This window comes from Pteropus medius, unplaced genomic scaffold, assembly GCF_902729225.1.
Source record: "Pteropus medius unplaced genomic scaffold, Ma_sr-lr_union100, whole genome shotgun sequence".
NCBI classification, from domain to species: domain Eukaryota; kingdom Metazoa; phylum Chordata; class Mammalia; order Chiroptera; family Pteropodidae; genus Pteropus; species Pteropus medius.
Window position 1 is genome coordinate 10,472,921 of NW_024355990.1, and position 25,951 is coordinate 10,498,871.

General features: G+C 37.1%; 1 protein-coding gene, 1 non-coding gene and 1 pseudogene across 12 annotated transcripts in view; 1 reads left to right on the top strand and 2 right to left on the bottom strand.

Annotated features, from left to right (window-relative positions):
• The window catches only part of CEP112 (centrosomal protein 112), a 327,899-nt gene extending 302,207 nt beyond the window's left edge, over window positions 1-25,692 (bottom strand). For 3 of the 11 annotated variants that reach the window (XM_039859706.1, XM_039859707.1, XM_039859698.1), the window contains exons 1-4: window positions 25,622-25,689; window positions 19,284-19,397; window positions 16,585-16,775; window positions 14,626-14,792 (exon numbers count right to left, since the gene is read on the bottom strand). In XM_039859706.1, the coding sequence (XP_039715640.1) occupies window positions 14,626-14,792; window positions 16,585-16,775; window positions 19,284-19,383 (458 nt within the window). In that variant the 5' untranslated portion in view covers window positions 19,384-19,397; window positions 25,622-25,689. Of the gene's footprint in view, window positions 1-14,625; window positions 14,793-16,584; window positions 16,776-19,283; window positions 19,403-24,594; window positions 24,711-25,621 lie in introns of those variants that run through there. The other 8 variants (XM_039859703.1, XM_039859699.1, XM_039859702.1 and 5 more) reach the window with 8 other exon arrangements.
• Window positions 4,733-4,851, top strand: LOC120600397 (5S ribosomal RNA). The gene has a single exon (XR_005652187.1). It is a non-coding gene; the product is annotated as a 5S ribosomal RNA (ribosomal RNA).
• On the bottom strand, window positions 12,758-12,876 carry LOC120600528 (uncharacterized; annotated as a pseudogene).
• Window positions 25,693-25,951: the final 259 nt, after the last annotated feature.

The following is a 25,951-nucleotide window of genomic DNA, read 5'->3' on the forward strand; positions in this document are numbered from 1 at the left end:
TGAATTAGCCCTACTTCCAATCCAACATGTCCAAAACTAAATTCATTCTATTGCCCCCGTTGCCCCTTGACCATGCTCCAATGCAGGCAAAGTAAAGCAGAGGCTGAAGCCAGCTTCGTGTAAAAGGGCGTTGAGGTCAGTGTCATTGCTAAAATCTGGCTGGCACAAGAAACATAGGACATTAGTCACAGAGTTTCATTTCTTGCCACTGAGACCATCTCCAGCTGAAAGCACAGTTAAATGGAACTCTACAGAGGCAGCTCAAAATCACAGTGATGGTGCTGGAAGTCCAGGTGAACAGTGAAACGGAGAGTAGAAAGCAAAGGTCAACACTGATCATACGTATGAAGGCTAACAGGCGCTGCCTGCCACACAGATAGCACGTCGTAGCGCTCATGAGGACAGCCTACAATTTGTACAGGGGACATGATTACAGTGAGCTCATGATTATGGTGCTTGTGCCAATTAGACAAGAGGGACTGTGGCTCGATTAATTTCGGGGTGCCAAAATGAACAGAAAGAAAAGCTTTAGCACATTATGAGTCCCTGGCAAACAAATCCCTTTTTATTCCTCTTAAGGAGTAAAACTCTAGGAAATATAAATTTTCTATTACATTTTTTCCTAATGCTAAAATATTTCAACAGGAATCCAGAAACATTCTCTCAGCATCTCTGTTGATTCCAAAACTAGAAACATAGACTTGTCTATCTGTAAAGATAGAGATAAGCAATGAGAGATATAAGAAGACTTAAAAGCCTACAGGAAAACCAACCAAATGTCCTCCTGCAAAAGAAACTTGCTACATACAAAAAAAAGGGGAAACTTCTAAAATGTTTTTTAAATTTGTGTCCCTAATGTGATTCAAGTGAACAATGCAGATGTAAAAAGGAAATGAACAATCTGTGATCATAAAAATGTGCTTACAAATGAAAACCATGATTATCAAATTTTAAAACCATAATGAAAGAAGAGAATAGCAGATCAAATACAGCATAAAATCAAATCCGTGAACTAGAAAACTAGTTCAAGAAATATTCTAAGAACACAAAGGAAAAAATAAAGGGATGAATTAAATGAAAATGCAAGAGATAAGGAAGACAGATTCAAAATCTCTAACACTGATGGCCAATAAATATATAAAAAGATACTCAACATCGCTATTAGGAAAATGCAAATCAAAATCGCAATGAGCTACCATCTCACACCTGTTAGAATGGCTATAATCAACAGGACAATAACAAATGTTGGAGAAGATATGGAGAAAAAGGACCCCTCATACACTGCTGGTAGGACTGCCAATTGGTACAGCCACTTGGAAAACAGTATGGAGGTTCCTAAAAAAACTAAGAATCGATCTGCCATATGATCCAGCAATCCCTCTACTGGATATTTACCCCAAAGATTTAAAAACCCACATCCGAAAAGATATTTGCAGACGGACGTCCATAGCAGCATTATTCACAGTGGCCAGGACATGGAAGCAACCGAAGTGTCCTACGATAGATGATTGGCTAAAGAAGTTGTGGTACATATATACAATGGAATATTTACTCAGCCATAAGAAGAGATGAAATATTGTCATTTGCAACAACATGGATGGACCTTGAAATAATCATACTAAGCGAAATAAGCCAAACAGAAAAAGTTGAAAATCACATATCACTTATATGTGGGATATAAACCTAAAAGCAACAAATGAGCAGGACAAACAAACAGAGACTCACAGACATGAACCAGAGGGTAAGGGAAAGAGGGGAGGGAGGAGGTAGATGGGGGGGGAGGCGGAATTTAAATCATTTCTACAAGTAAAATATTTTTTAAAAAATCTCTAACACTGAAATAATATGAATTCCAGAAGGAATAAATGAAACAGAAACAGGAAAATAATAAAGATCTAGTGACAATGGCAGTCGAGATTGCATCAGAAATGAGCCTAAAAGAATAACTTATAACACCACCTTAAGCTAGAATGAAAACACAACGCTACGAAAAGGAGGGAAACTAAAACAGTCTGCCAGGCTCTGGTTCCAGAAACAACAGAGACGGCGGAAGTGCAACTCCAGAGAGGCAAGAAGGAGTCAAAGTTTCCCAAAGCAGAGGAACAAAGTCAAACTCCTCACGTACCAGAGGCAGGGATGAAGTTCCTTGCCCTTGAGAGGCATCTGAAAACCAGTGCTGGCGATCATTACTGAAAGGAAGGGCAAAGGACACAAAGTCTCGAAAACGAGGAATCAGACTGGCTTCAAGTGAAAGGGACAGAGAGTTCAAAATAAAAAGAGGTATTTGACTCCCCAAATTCCTACAAACATGAAGGTGGTTGAGAAAACTACTCAGCTTAAAACAAATCATTTCTATGGTGAAAGATAATTCAGAGGGAAAAGCACAGAGCTATGAAGAACACCTGTAGGAACCAAGTCCTAATCAAGAAAAAGGCAATGGACTGGATGCCTGGCTAGATTTCAGAATTGCTATAAAATTGTCATTGCTACGTGTCTCCCATTTCTTCTTCCATTTTTTTAAACAGAAGTTCTCTAATGCCTCTTTCATCACTGTGCGTTGACTATGTGTGTTGGGGAGCGGGGGCCGGGGGAAGATGTTTGATAATTTACTCATTTAGTTCACAGGTGTTTAGATTGGAAGAAGCCACACTAAAGCAGCCTCAGCTACACCTAGATATGAATTTTTATTAAGTTTTAAAATGCAGAGTTTGAAGAGTTTTGACAAATGTGTATATCTGCCTAACCATCACAATAAATATGGATTCTTTCCATCACACCCAAAAGTTCTCTTAGTTCCTTTGGAATCAAGCTACTCCCTCCTGCAAACCCAGGTAACCTGATTTTGTAGAATCTCAAACATATGGGATCAAACAGTATTACATTTATATGTCTGGCTTCTCTGAAATATTTTTGAGATGGAGCCATGTTGTTGCATGTATCAAAAGTTCATTTATTTTTATTGCCCGTGGTATTCCATTATGTGGATGAACCATAATTTGTTTTATTTACGTGCTGGACATTTCGATTGTCTCCATATTTTGGCTATTCTGAGTAAAACTTCTACGAACATTCAAGTTCAAATATTTATGTGGACATACATTTTCATTTCTCTTGACTAAACACTTATAAATAAATAGAACTGTGGGGTCACATGGAAAGTCGTCTTAAATGATTATATAATTTTCTTCCATAAAAGCCTGATAGAATTCACCAAGAAAGCCATCTGGGCGTAGAGATTTATTTGTGAGAAGGTGGTTAATTACAAATTAAATTTCTTTGGTAGGTATAAGGCCACTCAGATTTCCCATTTTTTCTTGAGTCAGTATTGTTTTTTGTCTCTTTCAAAAAATGTGTCTATATTCATCAAAGTTTTCACTGGTATAAACTCATTTACAATATTCTCTTGTTATAGTCTTACTGTCTACAGGATCTGTGTGGAGCCTCCTCTTTCATTCATTCCTGATACTGCTAATTTGTGTTTTCTCCTATTTTTTTTAAATTTTTAGTTATAGCGAAACACACATAACATAAAATTTACCACCTTAAGTATTCTTAATGTACAATTCAGTAGTTGTGAGCACATTCACACTGTTGTACAACCATCACCACCATCCATCTCTAGAACTTTTCCATCTTCCCAAAATGAACCTCTGTACCTCTTAAACAATTAATTCCCCACTCCTCTCTCCCCACATCCCTGGCAGCCACCATCCTACTTTCTATGAATAGAACTACTCTAGGCACCTTGTATAAGTGCAGTAATACAGTATTTGTCTTTTTGTAACTGGCTTAATTTCCTTAGCATAGTATCTTTAAGGTTCATCCATGGAACATGTGACAGAATTTCCTTCCTTTTTAAGGGCTCAATAACATTTCAGTGTGTGTGTGTGTGTGTGTGTGTGTGTGTGTGTTTACACACCGCATTTTGTTTATCCATTCGTCCACTGATGGACACTTTGGATGATTCAATCTTTTGGTTACTGCAAATGTCATGAACATGGGTGTACAAATATCTGTTTAAGTCTCAATTCTTTTGGATACATATTCAGAAGTAGGATTGCTGGATCATATAGTAATTCTATTTTTAATATTTTTTGAGGAACTGCCACACTATTTTCCACAGCAGCTATGCCATTTTACATTTCCACCAACAGTGCACAAGTATTTCAATTTTTCCACATCCTTACCAATGCTTATTTTGTTTGTTTTTTTTAATAGTAGCCATCCTAATGGGTGTAAGGTGGTATCTCATTGTGGTTCTGATTTGCGTTTCCAGACTGATTAGTGATGGTTAGCATCTTTTCATGTGCTTCTTGGCCAATTGTATATCTTCTTTGAAGAAATGTCTATTCAATTCTTTTGTCCATTTTTTGATTGGATTGTTTGTTGCTGAGTTGTAGGATTCTTTATATATTCTGGATATTAATAACTTTTCAGATACATAATTTGCAAAAGTTTATCCCATTCCATGGGTTGCCTTTTCACTCTGCTGATTGTGTCCCTTGGTGCACAAAAGTTTTTAATTTTGATGTAGTCCAATTTATCTATTTTTTCTTTTGTAGTCTGTGCTTTTGGTGTCAAAATCAATAAATCATTGCCAAATCCATTGCCATGAAGCTTTTTCTCTATATATTTTCAAGTTTTATACTTAAGATTTGTGTGTCTTATACTTAAGATTTGTGTGACTTAAGATCAGTGTTATACACTGATTTTTAAAGTATACCACAAAACAGTCTACGGCGATGCCACCCTGAACAAGCCTGATCCCATCTGATCTCGGAAGCTAAGCAGGGTCGGGCCTGGTTAGTACTTGGATGGGAGACCACCTAAGAAGACCAGGCGCTGTAGGCATAAAAACTAAAAGAAATAAGGGATTATAAGCTAACAAGGTCCTTGCAATCTGTGAGGTCAACCAAGGTTGCCTTGCCTAAAAATATAAAAATAAAATAAAATAATAAAGTATAACCCAAAACAAAGAATGAACGTTTCAAAGAATGAGCATGGATGAATCTGAAAAATATAAGAAAAAGAAGATTCAATATATATATAGTATGATTCTACTTACATAAAGTTTAAAAAAAAAAAGCAAAGAAATGATTAACACAAAGTACAGGACAGTGGTCCTCTCAGAAAAAGAGAAGTGGAAGCAACGGGAGAAGGACACCGAAGGTCCCCTGGGAGAAGGACACCGAAGGTCCCCTGGAGTACTGAAATATGCTATTTCTTGGCTGGGGTAAAAGTATAGGAATGTTCATAACTGTTCTTTAAACTGTACCCATGCATTTTCTTTTAAGCTCTACCTCTGCATTTTCATACAGTTTTTACATGTGTGCTATGCTTTACAGGTATAAAATATTTTAAGAGTACTATAACTACTACATCAAAACTGATCAGGAAACTAAAAGGAGAGCTAACTTCAGATTTCATGTCTTTGCGTTCATCTGAGGAGCAGGTGATACCATCTCCATCTTCTTATGGTATTGCTAACTATCAATGAAAGAAAAATAAATCACAACAAAGAATAATGCAGTAAAGTATCAAAATAACACTAAAAAAAAGAAAATGAAAATAACTTCCAATGATCCACAACATAATGATTTGAATTTTTCAAAGGGAACTTTATTAGGAATAAAAAGAAAAACAAAACTAAATTTTAAGAAATGAGAAGCTTGACCAAAAAAAAAAAAAAACCAGAGATCCATAAACGTCTTAAGACTTCATATTTTTCCCATTTCCTACATTAAAATAACACATTTGATCTTAAAAATAAAAACTAAAGACCATCTTTAAAAGTCACACATTTAAATCAACATTTATTAATATCTCTCTGGTTTAACAATAAAACGTTCAGAGTATTCTAACCCCCTTAAAATTATGTTTTTCAATATACTTATAAGCTTACTGTCATCCCTTTTTTGTTTAAAAAAAGGACAATCAAGACTGTTCAGTACTATGATCTCACAAAAAGAACCTTGCTGGTCACATAAAAATTTTCTATTACAAAGCCCCACTCATTAGAAAATTGTTTTAAAAAGTGACTGCGTTTGTCAAAAATCTGACTCATTTGGGGGGAAAAGCTTAAAAGAAATGCAAGGCCATTATTTTCAAAGCTATTCCATCTCAGCTACAATTTGTTACCTAAGAATGATACTTAATTAGCATTAATGTTGAAAATTAATGAGTAGCTAAGTGGTTTTATGTGTGTGAAAGTTATGTTTTACTGACACCCTAAGAAAGTTTTCATTCCTCAGTTATGTCTCATTTCCGGGGCACAAGGTTAAGTAAAGGTTAAGTACCTACCTAACAAGTGTCCGCTGTATCAAAAATATCAAATTAAACAGACTTATTCCACATTAAGTGTTGTACCCAAACAAGATTATGAAAATGATCTTTCTTTCTTTTGAAGATTTGTTAGGGAGAGCTTCTACGAAACATTAGACCGACCAACAGAAGAGCAACTAGGTGGTGATGGCGGGCGATTGTCACAGAAAAGGGGTTCCCCTGAAGGGCACAGCACGAAGGCCTCCCCAGGGCAGAGGCCGTGTCCACACACCAACACAACGCCCGCCCCTTCCCCAGTGGCACTTCATCTAGAAGGCCAAGGCTAGCACTCCAAGCCCAAAAGGGGGATTGCTAATCACATATGGCGATTTAAATTAATCACAATTTAAAATTCAGCCCCTCAGTCACTCTAGCCAATGGTCATATGTGAATAGTGGCTGCTGTACTGAACGGCACAGCTATAGAACATTTCACCATCACAGAAACTTCTGTTGGATGGTGCTTCTGTAGGACACATCTTTGTCCAAACAACTGCACTATTCTTAAATAAAATGAATGTACTTTTTGTGAATGATATTTAGGGATGTTTTACTAACCATATTTATTTATGCCAATGGACATAAAGAATCTCCAGAAAGTAAAGGTATTGATCAGCTGGCTCCCCCATAAAGTCATCCAACAACTTAAGAGCAAGTGGGAGCTATTTATAGTGTTAATGTCCTTTACATATAAAAATGAAGTCTAATGAGGTAAAAAGCTTCTATTGTAGTTTTGAGTATCCAGACTAAACATTTTAATCATATTTTTAAAGTGAAAAATGTTTTTCACATAGATCAACGTACTCAATCACAAGCACATTTTCATTATACTTGGTCACCATCTGCTGGCCAAGTAATTAACTGCACCAGCAAATGAAATGCTAGCTATACTGGGAGACATTTTTTAAAGGACACACACAGTCCCAGCTTTTTGCCGCAATGCATTCCTGGAAAACCACATCATAAAGAGGATCATTGTAAAGCAAATCATATTTTCCATAAGGGCAGGGTTATAATTAGATTCTTCATTCCAAACTAAAATCTGGCATTAGCCCATGGAAAGGTCTCATTAAAGCAAGATACAAAAATTGTAGCCCACCATAATCATTTAGAATAGGATAATTATTCTCCAAATTCTTTTGTATAAGCATGAACACTTAGAGGACACAATTAAAAGATAAAACTTTAAATAAAGTTAACCTATATCGAATATGGTAAAAGTAATATACAATAAATAACAACTGTTTGCACACTCCTAGAATTTTTAAGTAATCTGGATGCATTTTATAAAATGACATCTAAATAAATCCAAACTAATGCCTTCTTTTTCATGAATAAAGTTCTCTAAAATAAGCCAAAGTAATCTATTTCTTCCACTGCAAAGCAAGACTTAAAGGTCAGGGTTGATTCAACTTTATTCCACTTTGCCCTCTCCTAATTCATAACTCTTAATCAAAGTTTCAAGTAGAAATAATGAGTGATATTAAATCACTCCTTTTCATCTTTCCCTACCGCAGAATCTAACTGCATTTTGGTGACAAGCTACCAGACCACATCATACTTCACTGAAAAGTCATAAAAACAATTAAGAGCCATAAAAAGAAGCTTCAGAACATTTTTCACAGAATTGTAAGACAAGAATACAACCTATTATCTTTGTGCTCTGTCCTTGGGAAAATGCACAAAAAGGATACACAGAGATGACAGGAACTGAAGTCGAAATATTACTGAGGCAGCTTCTAATACATGATGTGGCGAAATGCAAAAAAGGCACACACTGTATTCCTTCTATCTTGGAAAAAGAGACTTGCTGAGTTATCTAAATAAACATTCCTTCAAAGCCTCTTTTTAAAGTATGATTACCACTCTTCATTCTGAGAGTGTTCAGGATTCATACTTACAATCAGAACCTTTCTGCATAGTCATTGATTTATTTTTCTCAGGAACAAAAATGACTTCTAGTAATGCAAAATAATGACCAATGGACTTTAAGATAATACTCTTTGGGAGGATTATATATTAGAGAAGCAAAAGAACGGTCAAACAATCTAACAAGCAAGCCCCTGTAGGAACTGTTAACAATCACTATACACCAGTGATGATGGTGCAGCAACAGGTAATACTTTTCACAGGTCCCATGTGAAAGACTCTATATCTCCATTTTACAAAAGATGAGACTGGGGTTTAGAGAAATTAAGGAACTTGCCTGAGGACACATGGTTGCCAAGTGTCAGAAGTGAGATCTGAACAAAGGCACACTGCCTCATTTCAGCTCAACCTGGAAATATGCCTAGAAGAACAAAGGCACAGTCGCCCAGGATTGCTGATGCAGCTCCACTTAATTTCCATATCTGCTGCATGAAGTCCAGAAAGAACATGGGGTCTGAAATCATAAAGACCTCGGTCTACCACTGGGAAAGTTACTTGACCTCCTGAAGCTGTTACCTCATCTATAATATAAAGAGCAATCATGTCAACCTCACAGAATTGTAGAGAAGATGCAATCAGATCACTTATAAAAAGATTTCTAGAATAACGTCTAGCATACAGCAGGTGCTCCATAAATGGTACAACTTGTGCCGCTTGGTTTGTTTTAATAAATTAGAAATACAAGTGGAATACACAAATATTTAGAGTATTTACTGGGAAATTTTCACCTCTGTTTAAATCTGTATATTCGTTACATAAAGTGAAATTTATTAATGAGCATCACTGATGTTAATAATGTGTATGCCCAAACATTTTAACAAGATGTGTTTTGGAGGGCAAAGTGACTGTATCTATCAAAAAGTGTGTGATTATTAAAAATAATAAAGACACATGTAGAATAAAAAGTTTTTCACTTTCCACACCAGGCTAGTCCCATTCCTTAAAGGTAAAAGTTTTGCATATGGCACCTAGAAATATGCCATACACATGGACACATATGTATCCGTAAAATACACATACTCACACACAAATGGAAGCTGACTATACTTTTTGGTACTTCTTCTGAACTTTACACATCTCGGAGATCCCTCATACTAGCTCATGTAGACTCCTGTTACCACTGCACAAGATGTTGAACCTACTGACGATCCCACTGATAGTTCACCTACTAAATTTGTTAACGTGCCTAGCTACTGAAATCACAATTCCTTTTCTGGGAATCAATAACAGCCCGAAATACACGCAGGTGCATATATGTACAAGGATGCTAACCTAGGCATTCTTTGTAACGATAAAGAATTGAGAGCCACAGACAGGAAAATTACAGTAAATCCATACTACGAGTTATTACCTGCAATTAAAAAGAGGACAACTACCTGACACAGGTTTAAGACACATTTAAGTGACAAAAGAGCAAGTCTCAGAACAGTGCATATAGTGTAAGCCAATTTATAAATTCTTAATTACAGATCTGGGGGTGTGTATCTACTGTATAATGATACACACCAAACTGTTCATAACTATTACCTCTCATGAGGAAAGTGGGATAAGGAGGACATGCAGAGAAAGACTTGGATGTTTTTACTCTACATTGAGGTTTTACGACAAGCATGTATTGCATATGGATTGCACGCTTTTCTAAAATGAGGATAAAAACTACATTAATCATCTACTGCAGCATAGAAAATTGCCACAAACCGAACAGCTTTAAACACGTATTTTCTCAGAGTTCCTGTGGGTCAGAAGTGCAGGCGCAGCTGAGCTGGGTCCTCTGGTTAAGGCCACACGAGGGTGCAATCATGGTTTGGCCAGAGCTGCGTCCTCATCTGGAGACTCAACTAGGGAAGCATCCGCTTCTCCCACTCACGTGGCTGCCGGCAGCCTTTGGTGCCTTTCGGCTACAGGATTTACGGCAGCTCACTTCTTTGAAGCCAACAAGGAAACGACAACAAGACTCTAGAGCCAGTCAGCTGGCAGGACAGTCTTATATATCATGAGGTACTCATGGAAGTGACAGCCCATCACCACTGCCATATTCTATTAGTTGGAAGCAAGTCACAGGTCTGCCCACACTCAAGGGGAAAGGCTTACACAAGAGGAGGATTGTGGGGCCACCTGGAAGTCTGCCTACCACAGAGACAGTTAACGTCTTTACCAGATCTCAACAGTAGGCTTCTGAAAGACGACCAGGAAGTAATATATAAAGATGTACAGCTCACGGTTAGAGAACTAAATGAAATTAACCACACTAGAGCATAAGCTCTAGGTCTGGGGTCTCACCAGGAATGTTTACACTTAGTAAAATCATGCTCCAAACTCAAATACAACTAAAATATTCTGTTGTCAAGAAAATAAGCAGATCTCTCACATAAAAAGACAATAATAGATCTCTAATGAAATAGCAATGCAATTTGGAAAGTGGTTTTTCTAAAAGAAAACATGGCCAATAACATAAATTTATAGCGAGAAATATGAAAAAGGAAAGCAAAGAATAAAACCAGGACAGAACTAGTTACGTGTTGAAGCCATTTAATGTGAAATACTAAGTTTACTGATGTATGATGTATACTTGGTGGGGGGAAAAAAGCATAATAATATGCCTGATAGACTATAACCTCATAATACTTCTAACGTGTTTAGAACCAGGCCACATACCGTATCCTACAAGAAGAATAAAGGTAAAGGAAAGGTGCCATCTCTACTGAATAGGGAGTCCTAACAAAGAGGCTTCAAAAGGACTCTGCATCTTTAATAATATAAAAAGGCTAGGACACAAACAGCATAATCTAAAATGCCATTAGAAATACTTCACATACAAAAAGGTCTAAGTAAAGCAGGATTTTATAAAGTGATCAAAAAAGAAACACTAAGGGGGAAAATCTTTTAAGATTAAAGAGGTTTTTCAAAGGACAAGTTGAAGTGGTTGTAAAATTTATGAGGCAGCATTAAACTTCAGTTCTAAGTAACAATAAATTATTCACTATAAAAATATACATGTGTCAAATATTATAAGCCTCTTAAACTTTTTAAAACAATTTCTTACAGAACTGATTAGATGTATTGGGTCAACACTAGCAGATACTAACTTTTTCATTAGCACACTATGACCACTCAGACAGAGTAAAGGAACAACGTTAGAACAGAAATATGAAGACAGGTCACCACTAAACTTCACCACCACTTCTCATCTGAAATTACACGTTACTTATTTGGCCTTAAAATCAGTTTTATTGCCTCTAGCTAAAGTAAATGTTAGTATATAAAATGCATGTATATAAAATTTCAAATATCTGTTAATTAATGTACATACACATTAAAACTATAAATCAGATTAAAATTCTTAAATAAATCAAATTAAATTGAGAAACATATAGGAAAAGGTAGTACCCTGTGTTGTTTTTGCTGCCCTAATTGTAAGCCTTTGGCCTTACCGATATTAGCACACTTCACCATAAAGATATTTAAGTGTGCCATTTCCAGCTCCTTCCCTGTCTTTATATTCTTCCTGGTATATGGAGGGCATCTCTATATCCTACACTCATACTTCTCTTAACTTCTAAAATTTATCCTTCCCTAAACTTTTTCTAAAAGATTTTTTTTTAATCCCTGTGGGCCATTCTCTCTGCCACAACATACCTATCTCAAAGGGTTTTCATGCTGATTAAATTAAATATGTGGCAGTGCCTAACACAATCTATTTCCTCCATCATGCATGCACTCACCAAACAGAAATGCTTATGGAGTTCCTAACGGTTTCCTGCTCAGTGCTAGGCACTGGAAATAAAGTGCAAACAGGAAAAACACAATTCTTGCCTCATGAAATCTACAATCTAGCAAAGAGGACAGAAATGGAACCCATGCACATGTGATGAGTGCAACAAAGAAACACAAAGTACCTTGGCATAAATAATAGGGTCACCCAAACAGACCCAGGATGTCAGGTAAGGCTCTTATGAAGCTGTGAGAATGACTAGGACCAAAAGATGCCTGCTTTCCCATTACTTACTTACTACCTAACTGACAACTAATAACTCATACTCAGGTAATTTGCATTAAAATGCCATTTTATTTTAGTTGAGCAGCAAAGAGAAATAAGTTATTTGTTAAACTTGTACAGATTTTATTATGGTTTCATTTTCTAGAAAAAAATCACTAATATTTGAAGAATATTCTCACTACATTTTCTCAAATTTTATCCTGTTCTGAGAAAGTAAAGTCCATTCACCTGGACTCCCTAGAAATGGCAATTCTACTTCCGATCCTGAATCCTACCCTTACACACACCTCAGTCTTCTTGAATACTTCCACAACTACACATAACTGCTTTACTGAAGTTATCCACATACCTATCTCTCTTCCCTATTCATCTAAAACAAAGGTTATAGATCAAATAAATGTCTATAGGACTTAAACGGGTAACAAATGAGTGATTATGCTGCCAGATATAAGGATATGCTTCACTTCCACAAAGATATAGTCTCTATCCTCTTTTTTATTTTATTTTTTTACGCCTACAGCACCTGGTCTTCATAGGTGGTCTCCCATCCAAGTACTAACCAGGCCCGACCTTGCTTAGCCTCCAAGATCAGACGGGATTGGGCTCGTTCAGGGTGGCTTGGCCATAGACTCTAACCTCCTCTTGAATCATTTATCTTTCTTCTTTCTACTTTTGATTGAATATAAAAATGGAAAAACAAATACTTCATTTCCTCTTAACAAAAGAAAAAAGAAAAAAGAAGAAGCTAAAGTTCAATAATAAATGTAACTGACTTCAAACTCAGTGTCAGGAATTAGCAGGAAATAAAGAAGGCAAACCACCTTAGGGGAGTAACTATTACTTAGGTACAACCAATCTATGGCTGTCTTCTGGAAAGGTTGCTAGGTCTCCACTTTTTAAAATAAGTCAGAAACTTAGCTTTTTATATGAAATTCTACAATTGTTAATTTTGACAACTCATTCAAAAATCTTTAAAGACATTATGTAAGTCAAACAAAACAAATGTATCCACATGATTCGTTCAGTCCAGGAAGATCACTAATTTTCAACCTCTGGTCTAAGCTCCAAGGCGTGAGAAAGTACTCATGTTGCCCTCACACTGTAAACTCCACATTTCATTTCTCCCAGAAGGGAACTCGGCATTTAGTCACTCAATGAATGTTATGGCAAACACCTCATGGATTTTGCTGCCAAATCAAGAACTGTATTTTTTTTTTTTTTATACAAACCACGATCTCTTTACCTGCTTATAAGGCTAACAAAAACTCCACAATTACACTTCTTCTACTTTTATTTCCCGTATGAATGCAAAAATAAGTATTTCACACCACCCTCCTATGGACTCATCTCTTCATTTTTTACTCTCCTCAATGTGTTCTTAATTCTATCACCTCTTCCTTTTTTTGCCTCTATTTTAATGTTTCCCCTTTCTAATCAAAAAATTCCATATAGACTAGACCTCTTGCTTTGTGTTCATCAGTTCTTCTGCATCATAAAACATGAAGTCTGAAAAACAGATAACCAGACTACATCAACTATGAAGACATTTCGAATTACTAGTAACACTTCTATATCTGATTAAGGAATAAACCAAAAATCATATAGTAGAAAAGAAAGATTACACTGTTAACCAAATCAAATTCCAAAAATTAAAATTACCAAGAAAATGGTGAGGAGTGAAGTATGAACTATGGTACACGTCGAATGATGCTGTCTAATATTTTAACATTTCAGGGAATAATGCCAAATGTAAAACTCAAAATTTGATAAAAGTCCAATTTAAATCTATCTCTCCTAAAAGCCAAAAGTTATATTACAACCATAATCATTTTTGTGTATTTCAAAAAACTTAGAAGTTTATTTGCACTAAAAATCCTCTTTAAGCGTAGTACTCTAGTAAGAAAGCACAGTTTAGTGAGGTTTACATTTACATTCACTATTTTATTAAATCAAAACGAATATTGTTCAATGAGTGTAAAAAGAGTGAAATTCAAGCATGAGCTTCAAGATGGATATGCAAGATGTTACATTTTGTTGAAGTCACTGATAACATTCTTAATTCATGCTTATCATAAAGGAAAACAGAGAATTGTGTTATTTAAAGATTCTCAGGTGCCACTTTCCAAGCAATGGAATGTATATAACAAATATCCAAAAAGGGGCTAAAAATATAACATAATTTAGAATATAAAGTAAATAAAAAAGCAAAACTGTTATTTAACCCACCCAACATCCCTTCACAGTCTTTAGCTTTTACAAAAATATAAACTAATTACTTACCATAAAAAAAAAAGAAAAAGAAAAAATGAAATGTATGAACCAGTTCCAAAGACAGGCTAAATGATGAAACACACGCGAAACCTTATTTTCATAGCGTACCTGTGGACGTCAGCTGGCGACTGCACCAGACAGCACTCATCTCCAGAAGAAAGCTTCCACGATTCACTGTGTTTGCTTGACCCCAGCTCCCCCATTACCCAGTCTGGTAATCTTTCTGGGCTTGAAGCTTTTGCTTGTGCTGGATTTGGTTCATCAAAATAGATGGACTGATTTTTAAAAATTAGAAAAAATATTCTTTCAAAATGTACTATAATTAGTTAAGATTTCCATCAAGTTTCAAGTTTAGTAACAACCTTTCGAATACTTAAATTCAAATACATAAAAATGTAAAAATATATATCATTAAATGTATAATGAATTATGAAATATTAAAACACATAAAAGAGACAACATATTTACATTTTAGTTGTGCTCTGCTATATAAGAAATCTGATAAAATTACATAATGAATAAATCTGATAATTATTTGTATAAGAATAGTAGCTTTATGAAAAGACAAATGGAAAGTTCTTTTGAAATGATGTGCTAACTTATTTCTTTCTGTGATCATTAACTACTCTGTACCCCCAAATAAAGAATTAGTGGGCAGAGAAACCACAACCAATAAAAATGAGAAATAAAAATTAGGAATCCCTTGGTAAGGTGGGAAAAAGAATTGAAGAGCTAGGATTTTACTCTGGCCACACCATAAACGAGCTGGGGAATCTAAGGCAAATCTCTAGGCCTTCTGATTGTTATTATTTGTAAAATAAATCCCTTTCCTATGATTCTATGAAATTAAGTGTGAGTGGGAAAACATGAGACAATATACTCATATCCCAACATCTGAAGGTTTCAGAAAATGTCCTAATGTCCTACCTTTAGTTATCAAAAAGAATGACATTAGCCCCTTTATTTCTCTTCAAGTGAGCCGGGCTTCATGACACATTTCTGAAGAAAAATCTGCATTAACTGGATGGATACTTCTACAATCATTCTCCCGATTCTACACAAAAATCCTCAAGAGGCTGTTTTCCGGCAAAGGGTGACACATGCCCCTCCATCCCAAATCGACATGCATAGCAATTTCTTGATGAACGACATAGTCACTCCAACGTTTAATCGAATACCAAGTTGAGTAACTACTATCCCAGAGACTAATGATTTTAAAGCAAGATTCATGGCTGTACTTTAACACACAAGAGGTGACAGCATTAGAACTTCTGGCATTCTGCCATGGATAACAAAGTTATGGTCTAGTTGTACAGAATGCCTCTTGAATGAATTTTTGTTTAAGTTAAGTGATAAAATACAGAAAAATCTTAAAATACAAGAATACAATTACAAGAAAAAAATAAAAGATTCTTGCAGTTCTTTAAAAAAAAATTCATATATATCCTAACAGCAACTGCCAACACCTAGTACTTCAGATTTCTCAAGTATTCAAACACCACACAAATGAACACATATTTCATGGTGACAAGGACCAAGACAATGACAATTCATCACCAAGCATAATTATAACTGCCTTTGTAACAAACTTGATTTTGATAACGAAATTAGATTAAATCAAGTGTGGGAAATCACTTCTCAACTCCAACTTACTATTGTCATTTTATTACATTAGAAAGGAACTTTAGAAGACATTCAATCCATCCTCTCAAAAATTTTTAAATATGAAAAAGTTTAATAACTAGAATTTACTGACATACATAAAACATTATTATAAACCAGTGAAAATTAGTGGAAAAGGCTCAATCTTAAAAATTAACTTTAAGCTTTTTAGAAATACTGTAGAACACTGTGTAATGACTAACCCAATAAGTATAGTTTCCTTACAGGCCAATATCTGATTTCTCCTCAAAATAAGAAAAAATGAATCAGAGAGGAAAACGAAACCTTAGTTTTAACTAATATATTATCTAGAACTTAGAACTTACTAATATGACCATTCCCAAAAAGGATGATAAACTGACACTTTTAAAGAAACTAATACACCTTTTGATCAATGACACTAACCATGTACGAAGGTAAAGTTTTCAGTGTCCCTGGTTCCGGTCGGTGTATAAAAGGGCCTTCGATCACTCCTCGCTTAAGCATGTGCAGTAGCAGTTTTGCGTATAGGTTTCGATTCTTCCTGCCCATTATTCCTACACCTGTTCCTGAAGGCTCGCACAGTTTTCTAATCCACAGTGCACACCTCTGCCGTTCTAGAAATACATAAGAACTATTAGAGACTTGATTTCTCAGTAAATAATCATTAAAGACCTATGTAAATCTGCTTTTGTTTATAGCAAGGGTCAGCAAACAATCTGTAAAGGGCCACACAGTAAACATTTTAGGCTCTGCAGGCCATATGATCTCCGGCACAACTACTCAACTGTGCCACTGCAGCACGAAATCACCACACACTACATGTAAACGAATGGGCGCAGCTGTTTTCTAATAAAACTTTTATCGAAAAGGCAGTGGGTTCAATTTGGTCCAGAGGCTATAGCTTGCCAACCCCTGGGCTAGAGTTCATCAGTTAATTAATGATCAGCCAAGACAAATGTAAAGAAATACTTTCTCAAAAATAAAATCTGGATTATTGTCGAATAAATTTCTGAGATAAAAAATTTGCTGTAAAAACATCTCTAAAATAATTTTAGTTGTGTTGAAAAATCTTTCTATAATTCTCATTATACAAACTGAAAGAGATAAAATGCAATCTTATTTAAGCATTTTAAACTTAACCTAAAATTAAATCTCAAATGTTTTATTTATTAAAACTGATAATTTTCAGGGATTTGTAGTTGATTTATTTAGGGTTCCTTTTAACCTCTGTAACAATAATTGAGGGCTATTTACATGTAATTTCATAAAATAATTATCCCTTTAAAAACTACCTAAAACATACAGCACAGTTTAATCCACATATAATAACCTGACTTATCTTGCCATGACACAGAATTGTTTTTAGGTCTCATGAAAACTATTTTGACACTAATCTTTTATCAGTCTAACTCAATTTGAGGATTATATATCTAACACAAATCATAAGCCTGCTTTAATCTCTTAGTTCCTAAAGGTCATAGTCATTTATTATTTTTCCTACAAAAAATCGCTGAGGCTGGATTTACTACTTTGCTCATACCAGATTTATCACTACAGTTATGAGAGCTAGCCTCTAAAGAACTTTTGTATTTTTAGCTTTGAAAATTACATAATCACAAAGCAAACTTCATGAAATAATGGGCATACTTTGTGTAACGAGAAAATATAAACACGAAAACTGATAAATTTAAATAAACTGTTTTCAAACTATGTATTTTCTATATGCCCAGCAGCAAACTGAAATCTATGTAATTTCGGAATGGCCAGAATTCAGTACAACTTGGTTAACAAAAAAGATTCATTCCTCTGCTTAAAATGATGGGGAAAAACTGTTATCAAAAGTGGAATCCAGCTACAAGATATAAGTTGTTAAGAACGCTCAGGTTCTTGCCTGGGGTGTGAGTTCCCAAGCACTCGCTAAGCATTAATTAAATAAAAGAGGGCCAGGGATGTACAATGACAATGAGTCGTGAACCAAAGATTATAATTGATCCAAATCCATGTACCTAAAAATTCATTTTAAAAGAAGGTGAAATGTGAAGACAATTTATCTGAAATACATTTATAATGTGAGATTTTAATTAAAATTTTTCCTAATCAGCAAATCTAAAACAAAAAGAAAAAATATCAAAAGATGACTGACATAGTATAGAAATATCATTAAATATTAATTCAAAAAAATCGTGAATAAGCTACAGGATATGAAATAATTTTGAGCAGAGGAAGAAAGGTTACACAGTCTGATAAGGCAAGAGGGCAGAGGAAGAGGCTTGGTGGGAAGACCATGCCACGCCATGCTGGACTAGGAAAGGCTACAGGCCTGGAACAATGGGTAACTCATACACTACACTCCCTTCTCCCAGCGCAGCTCCCAGGAATAAATATCTAATATTGACCCGGCTCCTCATTTTGAATATAGCATTCACTTGGCCACTTCAGGGAAATAGGAAACTTGGACAGGGTAAAGCCAGTTTTCTTGCTCCACTCCAAACCCTCCACTAAAAGATGCCAAGTCAGATTTGCCTTTAGTCAGTCTTATGCCAAGTTATGACTTGGTGAATCTTCAGTGACCCCCCAAACTCTTTCCAAGTGTTCTCTATATCTTAAATTATTTGAAAATTCTTTGACTTGCGACAAAGACTCTCATTCCATAATTACAGACCAGAAATTGGAGACGAGACAGAAGCAAAAATTCATTCGCACTTGATTGTATTCAGTCAACTGATAAGCATACAAGACCAATAGAGTCTTTGCCACTTTGATAAACAAAAGGGTCAGAGAGCAGGTGGACAGCAGGCTCCTGAAAAAGGAAACATTTCCATGGTATGAGGAAAAAGATGCAGGAAGTAAGCTGTAGCTAACTTTAGAGATCCATGTGCTTGAAGCTCATGACATACGAGAAGTGGTATCACAAGATCCTTCCCTGGTTTAGTAAGACATTATCACTAAATTTCTATTTACCCTTGAACAGCTCAAAGTAAACAATTCTACTAATCAGCTTAAGATAAAAACTGATACTAAAGGAATTCAGCTTTATTTCCACTTCGATGGTTCACTGGATTGATGATATAACATAAAGAAAAAAATTAATCTTAGAATCTAATTTTCAAACATAATCTTACCTGACCTATGGGGTAATTTTAAAACAAAGGGCTTCATATCTACCACAAAGTGATCGAATTCCGCATCCAGCTTCTCCCATTTTTCTTCTTCACTTCCCATTTCTATAATTCAGTCTGTAAAAGATTTAAAATTAAAGTATTAAGAATCCATATGCTGAAACTATAAAACTCTGATGAAAGAGATCAAAGAAAACTCATTAGCATTAAATATCAATTCTCCCTAAACTGATCTACAGATTTCATGCAATTCCGTTCTAAACTCCAGCAGAACTCTGCTTGCATACACAAGCTGATTCTAAAATTTATGTTTTAGAAAGTTAAAGAGGCTAGAATAGCAAAACCAAAAAAGAAGAACAAAGTTGAAAGATTCATATTACCCAACTTTAAGATGTACTATAAAGCTACAACAGCCAAGACAATATGATATTGGTGAAAGCATAAGACACATAGACCAATGGAACAGACTGGAGAGTCCAGAAATTGACCAATGCAAATATGGACAACTGATTTCCAACAAAGGTACAATTCATGGCAAAATGACAGTTTTTACAACAAATTATACTAAAACAACTGGGCATCCATATGCAAAAAAAAGTAAACAAACCTCAACCTAAACTTCATATTATAAACAAAAATGAACTCAAAATAAATCACAGATCTAAAATTTAAAACCATAAATTTATAAACTTATAACTCTTAGAAGAAAACATAGGAAACAATCTTTACGACCTTGGAAAAGGCAAAGATTTCTTAGATACAACACAGAAAACACTACCCATAAGAAAAAATTGGCATATCAGACTTCACTAAAATAAAAAACTTTGGCTCTGCAAAGGACTCTATTAAGGGACTGAAAAGCTACAGACTCTATGAAAATATATGTGAATCATATATCTCATAAAAGACTTATACCAAGAGCATACAAAGAACTCACAAAACTGTAAGAAAACAAGCAACCTAATAAAAATAATCAGCAAAACAATTAGTCCCTTTACCAAAGAAGATTTAGAGATGACAAATAAGCATATGAAAAAATGCTCAACACTGTTAGTCATTAGGGAAATGCGAATTAAAACCACAATGAGATATCACTACACATCCAGTAGGACATCTAAAATAAGAAATGCAAACAATACCAAGTGCTGGTGGGAACACAGAACAACAGGGACTCTCATGCACTGCCGTAGGAATACAAAATAGTGCAACCACTCTGAAAAACCGGTTAGCAGTTTCTTCCACAGTTAAACATACACTTAGCATATAATCCAGAAATCCCACTCTTAAGTATTTATCCAAATGAAACAAAATCCATATTTACACAAAAACCTGACTGTAATGTTTATAGCAGCCTTTTTCTTCTGTAACCATCAAACACTGGAAACAACCCAAACGCCCCTCACCTGGGGAATGGATAAGCAAGTTGTGACATAAACACACAGTGAAACATTAGTCAGCAACACCAAAGAATGCACTGATACACACAGCGAAATGAGTACACTTCAAATATATTACGCTTAGTGAAAGAAACCATTCTCAAAGGGCTACATACTGTACAAATCCATTTGTATGACATTCTAGAAAAGACAAAAAATATGAGCATATAAAACAGATCAGTGGTTGACAGGGGTTAGCAGTGGGGGGAGATGTGCATATGAAGAGGTGGCATAAGGAAATTATTGGGGTGTTGGAACTGTTCTGCATACTGTCTGTGGAAGAGCTTATAAGACCCTATTCATTTTAAGTGTAAAAACGCAAGGAACTGTATCTCAAAAAAGTGATTTTAACTCTATATAAACTAAAATTATTTAATTCTCCTCAAAAAAACTTAAAATATTGGTCTTTATATTCTTTCCTAAATAGCAAATATATATACTGAATATAAAGGGGGTAAATCTCAAAAAACAGAAATGTAGGTTGACAAAATTCCTTAAATTAAAAATATATCCACACTCAACATCTTTTAAGTTATGAAATAAATGTCTTGGTAGGGATATGGACTACCTCTACATTTTGTTATGTTCCCTCATTTGTCATCTATTCAATTTGCAAATTACATATTTGGGGAAAAGCTCTGTTCTGCCCCATAAGCTATCGTGATCCATGGAACGCCCTCCCTCTGCTAAACCAGCTGCGAATATTTAGCTCAGTATCCTCCATTTTATTATCAGGAGCCTCTTCACAGAAAGTTCTCTCTATTCTGTCTCTGTAAGTAAGCCCTAGCTTGCACGGGCTGACCTGACTTCCCTCACAGTGAAGTGAACCAAGGTTTCAAGTCCTCTGTCAAGTACATGCATGTCCTCCCTGGAGTCTTTCCGTCTCTCTCCAAACTTTTCCCAGGTAGGAAAACAGTCACTGAGATCACACTGCCTTTTCCAATGACTGCCATTAACCTCAACCCCCAAATTCCCCTCTTATTAGGCTCCCGCCATCTGACTATACCTCCTACTACCCATTCTCATCACTGCCACCTCCCCAAAACTCTTCTATCTGATCACAGCCTCTTACCCTCTTAAACTCTATTCCACTCCATCTTCTCCTTACACTCAGCAAGTCTCGAACCCCTGACATCCTCCTTCATTCCCTAATTAAGGGTTTGCTGGAGAAAAATGGCAGTTTCCCATCTTACTGGAAGTCTCAGGAGCCTTTTACTATTTCTGACTCCACAAAGCAGCTTTTAAATATTTACCAGATATCTTAAAGTCCTTTAAACCGCTCCAGCCTCCCTCACAATTTTGAAAATCTTACGTCCTGCTTCATGGGAAAGTAATGAAGTCAGATAACAACACCCCAAAATGCTATTCCCGCTACCTCTCAATTACCTCTCAGAGAACACATCCTCACATTCTTTGCTTCTGTATCAGAAGCATGAACTCGCCTTCTAATACCAGTATCTCTATCACCTATTAATTCTCTCCTTGCTGGGTCGAACTTTCTGTCCCACTGACTCCTTCTCCTCCACTGTTCCCATTTTCTAAACTCCCATAAACCAATATATCAGCCAATACTCGGAAATATCTCAAATCCTGCCTCCATCTCTATTCTCACTGCCACTGTCTCAGAGAAAGCCCTTCTGACCACTTACATAAAACCTACTTTACTTTTCCCTACTTTAGACCTCACCGATACTAGAGTAAGTTTCCCAAGTACAAAGCGAAGCGTATCAATCCCTACTTAAAAACCTCTCTGGGCTGCCTACTGCAACAGGATGCTATCTAAATCCAAAGTCAGGCCTTTAAGTGCCTTTGCATTTAGAGCCCATCTCTCTCCCCTCTCTACGAGCACACACTTTGCCTAACTACACCAACCCACCCATGACCATTTCACCACCAGGGAACTCCTCGTCATTCTTCAAACACTCCAAGCACTTATATGATCCCACATCCTTTTCACAGGCTGTTCCCTCTGTCTGGAGTCAGGTAAATGTAATTCATGTCCCTTCTGCATAAACTCGCCCTGCTTATCCTTATGCATTGTTGCTCATTCTCAGTGTATACTGCTTATCCTTATGCATTGTTGCTCATTCTCAGTGTATACTGCTTATCCTTATGCATTGTTGCTCATTCTCAGTGTATACTGCTCACATCTGTGTAGCATGTATCACGAGATTTCTTTTTTTTAACACATCTATGTATTACTCACAGGTCTTCCACCATCTATGAGATGCTCCTGGAAGGCAGAGACCATGACTTACACATCTTAGCAGGTACGTAGCGCATTGTGTGGTAGGTATTAGAAGCTGAAGAACTGACTGGTAAATAAATGCTAACGAAAGGGATTCATGTCCCACTTTTACATTACTAGTAGGTTTTCTTTTTTTTTTAAGATCCTGTTCTGAGTATCAAATAGGTCTTCTAGAATAGAAATTATATGCCCTTAATTCTCTTTACTTAAACTGATCACCCTACCTTCTGCATTACATTTTCAAATTCAAGACTTAGTTAAGATAAATTTCATTTAAATGCTTTTTCCGATGAGTTAGTTGGCCTGGGGTTGTTTGGCTGGTTTTGTTTTGCATTCCTACAATAACTAACTGCATTCCTCCAAAACTACATCAGTTATGTACTTGGTAATAGAAAGTTATGATACCACTGCTGGATGTTAAATCATAAAGCTAAAAAGCAACTATTCAAACAGATGAGCAAACAAATGGAAACTCATAAACCCAGAATTTTAAGCACAGCCCTGGCCTAAGTGCTTGGACTCCCAGGCTTAAACAGTACCCTGCCAATGTACTCAAACATTGCTCTGAGGGCACTCATAACTAGGGCAAAAGCAAAAAGATTCTTAATAATCACTCAATGAATCCTTGGACACAACAGAAGATAATAGTGTTTAATGTTACAGGAAACTAAAATTCAAAGTTAAAAGACTAATCCAAAGTCATGAAATTAAGCAAAAAACTCAGATTAACATTTTGAAATCTCTATATCTCAGATCCATTACATCTGACCACTTGGCCATTTGCCTATAAGTCAACAATATCTTCAACTAACAAAAAAGTATTTTGAAAAGTAGAAAGGCGATCGGAATTACTACAGTAACATGCAATACTGGAGTATTGTGTTTTAAAAAAACACAACAGTCAGTGTGATATTTGGTAAAAGCTAAAAATCTACTTCTCCTTATCCCTTATTTACTCTCCAAAGAAATGATGAAATGCAAAAAAGCCCAAAAAATTAAGTTACCATTTCAAACCTTCAAGGAATTCTCACTATGCGAATTACATCTTATAAATAAATTATATCTACTTAGTTCCATCTAATCAAAGTTTTATTACCATTTATTAGAATTGCTGATTTGTTATTAGAATTGAAAAATAAGAGGATATATCTTTGACTTAGGCTTTAGGTACTTAGAGTGTGCCTACTAGTCACATAAATCACTTCAAAAGCAAAAATGAAGTAAACTGGGTGACTCTTGCTGTATATATATAACCTATATTTGGATCACGTCTTACATTTAACTCACTGGCACTTTTTTTAAACCTGTTTCTACGCGGACAGCTATAAAGTGGGCTAAGACCTTCTCAAGGTGCTTAGCTGCAATACGAGTCAGCAAAGCATAAGCGAGATAAATATTAAATATTAAATAATTATTAAAAGGCCTTGGGGAAACAAGCAGCCACAACTGCTAAACAAAGAATACAGCTCACATATATCATGAGCCTTGACAAACGATAAACATATACCTGAAAGTGGCATGAAATCAATTTTGCTCAATGAAACCATATTTTAGATACATGGTGGGTCGTTAAAGAAAACTTGAAATATGTACTTCATTACATCGAAAGGTTTTCCAAGTGCATGTTTACCTGGCTTACACACCTGGATGTGTGGACAGTTACCAGTGAGTCTTCCCTGATTGTGCCAAAAGCATGCTATGTGCTCTGCAAACGTATCTCAGTCACCGCCGTAGGAGACAGACACTATTTCGTGGCCCTTGAACACCGCCGTAGGAGACAGACACTATTTCGTGGCCCTTGAACAGAGGAGGAAGCTGAGGCTCCGCGGGGTAAGTAACCGACCTAGTGATCCGCAAAGTGGCAGCCAGGACAGAGCACTGCACAGATTATCCTGCGCTCCACTGCGCGGCACCACTATGAAAAGGCACGTGTCGTTTCATTTGCCTTTTTTTATTTTTACTCATCTTTAAAGAGTAAGGGCAAATAAGAATAATAGCCGCACGATGATCAGAATGAAAGTTATTCACATCGACTTAAGTTGTTCTCTGGAACATTTAAAAAGACAAATAAACTCAGAAAAACTCTGCAGCTCCCAGCAAGCATGATGCCGGGGCAGGGCCTCCCCAAGGCGAATTACGAGAAGCGTTCCCACAAAGGAGCCAGCGCGCCGGTTCTGCCCTCACTCCCGCGCCGCTGGCCCTGTTCTGACCGCGACGACTCCGGCGCGCCGGTGTCCAGAGTCGCTGGTCCTGCCAGAGGGGACAGAAGCCGCGCCCGGCTCGGGGCGGCGGCCTGCCAGGCCCTCTAGGCCGAGGCCGCTTGCCCTGCCTCGTCCCGGACCCCGATTTCCTCTCACGAGCGGCGAACCCGCGGGTCCGCTTTCCGGACCCGTCATGTCGACCGCCGAGCAAACGTGACTCAGAACTTTGCCGGTCCGTGCCCGGGCCGGACGTCACTCTGCACGTGAGGTCACGGCGGTGCGCCCCGAGACCCCCGAACGCGGCGCGCGCCCCTCGGGCCTCCAGAACGGGCCCGGGGCCTGCGGGGCGACGCCCCTCCCCGAACGAGCCGGACCGGGCGACCGCCGCCCCACGCAAAGTTCCACCCGAGAACCCGGGGACAGGAGCGGGGGAGGGAGATGCGGAAAAACAAGAACCTGGAGCCGCCGCCGCCGCCGCCGCCGCCAAACGGTTTCAAATCCTTGCGGGCCGCGGCATTCGCCGCCGCCCTCCTTCCGCGCACCAGCGCAGCGCGTGGCGCCGTTACCACGGCGACGCGCCCAGCTCCGGCTGCCACCGCCCAGCCGGTCGGAGGCGGGACTTCAGCTCTCCCGTTTCCCCTCCTCCGCCAGCCCCGGCGTGCGCGCGGCCCCGTTGCCATGGCGACACATTTTTTTTCCATACTTTCACCTATGAATCTCCTTTCTTTGTTCTGCCTGGTGCCTCTTAGGAGGGTCCGAGGCCGAGACTTGCGGGATAACCAGACC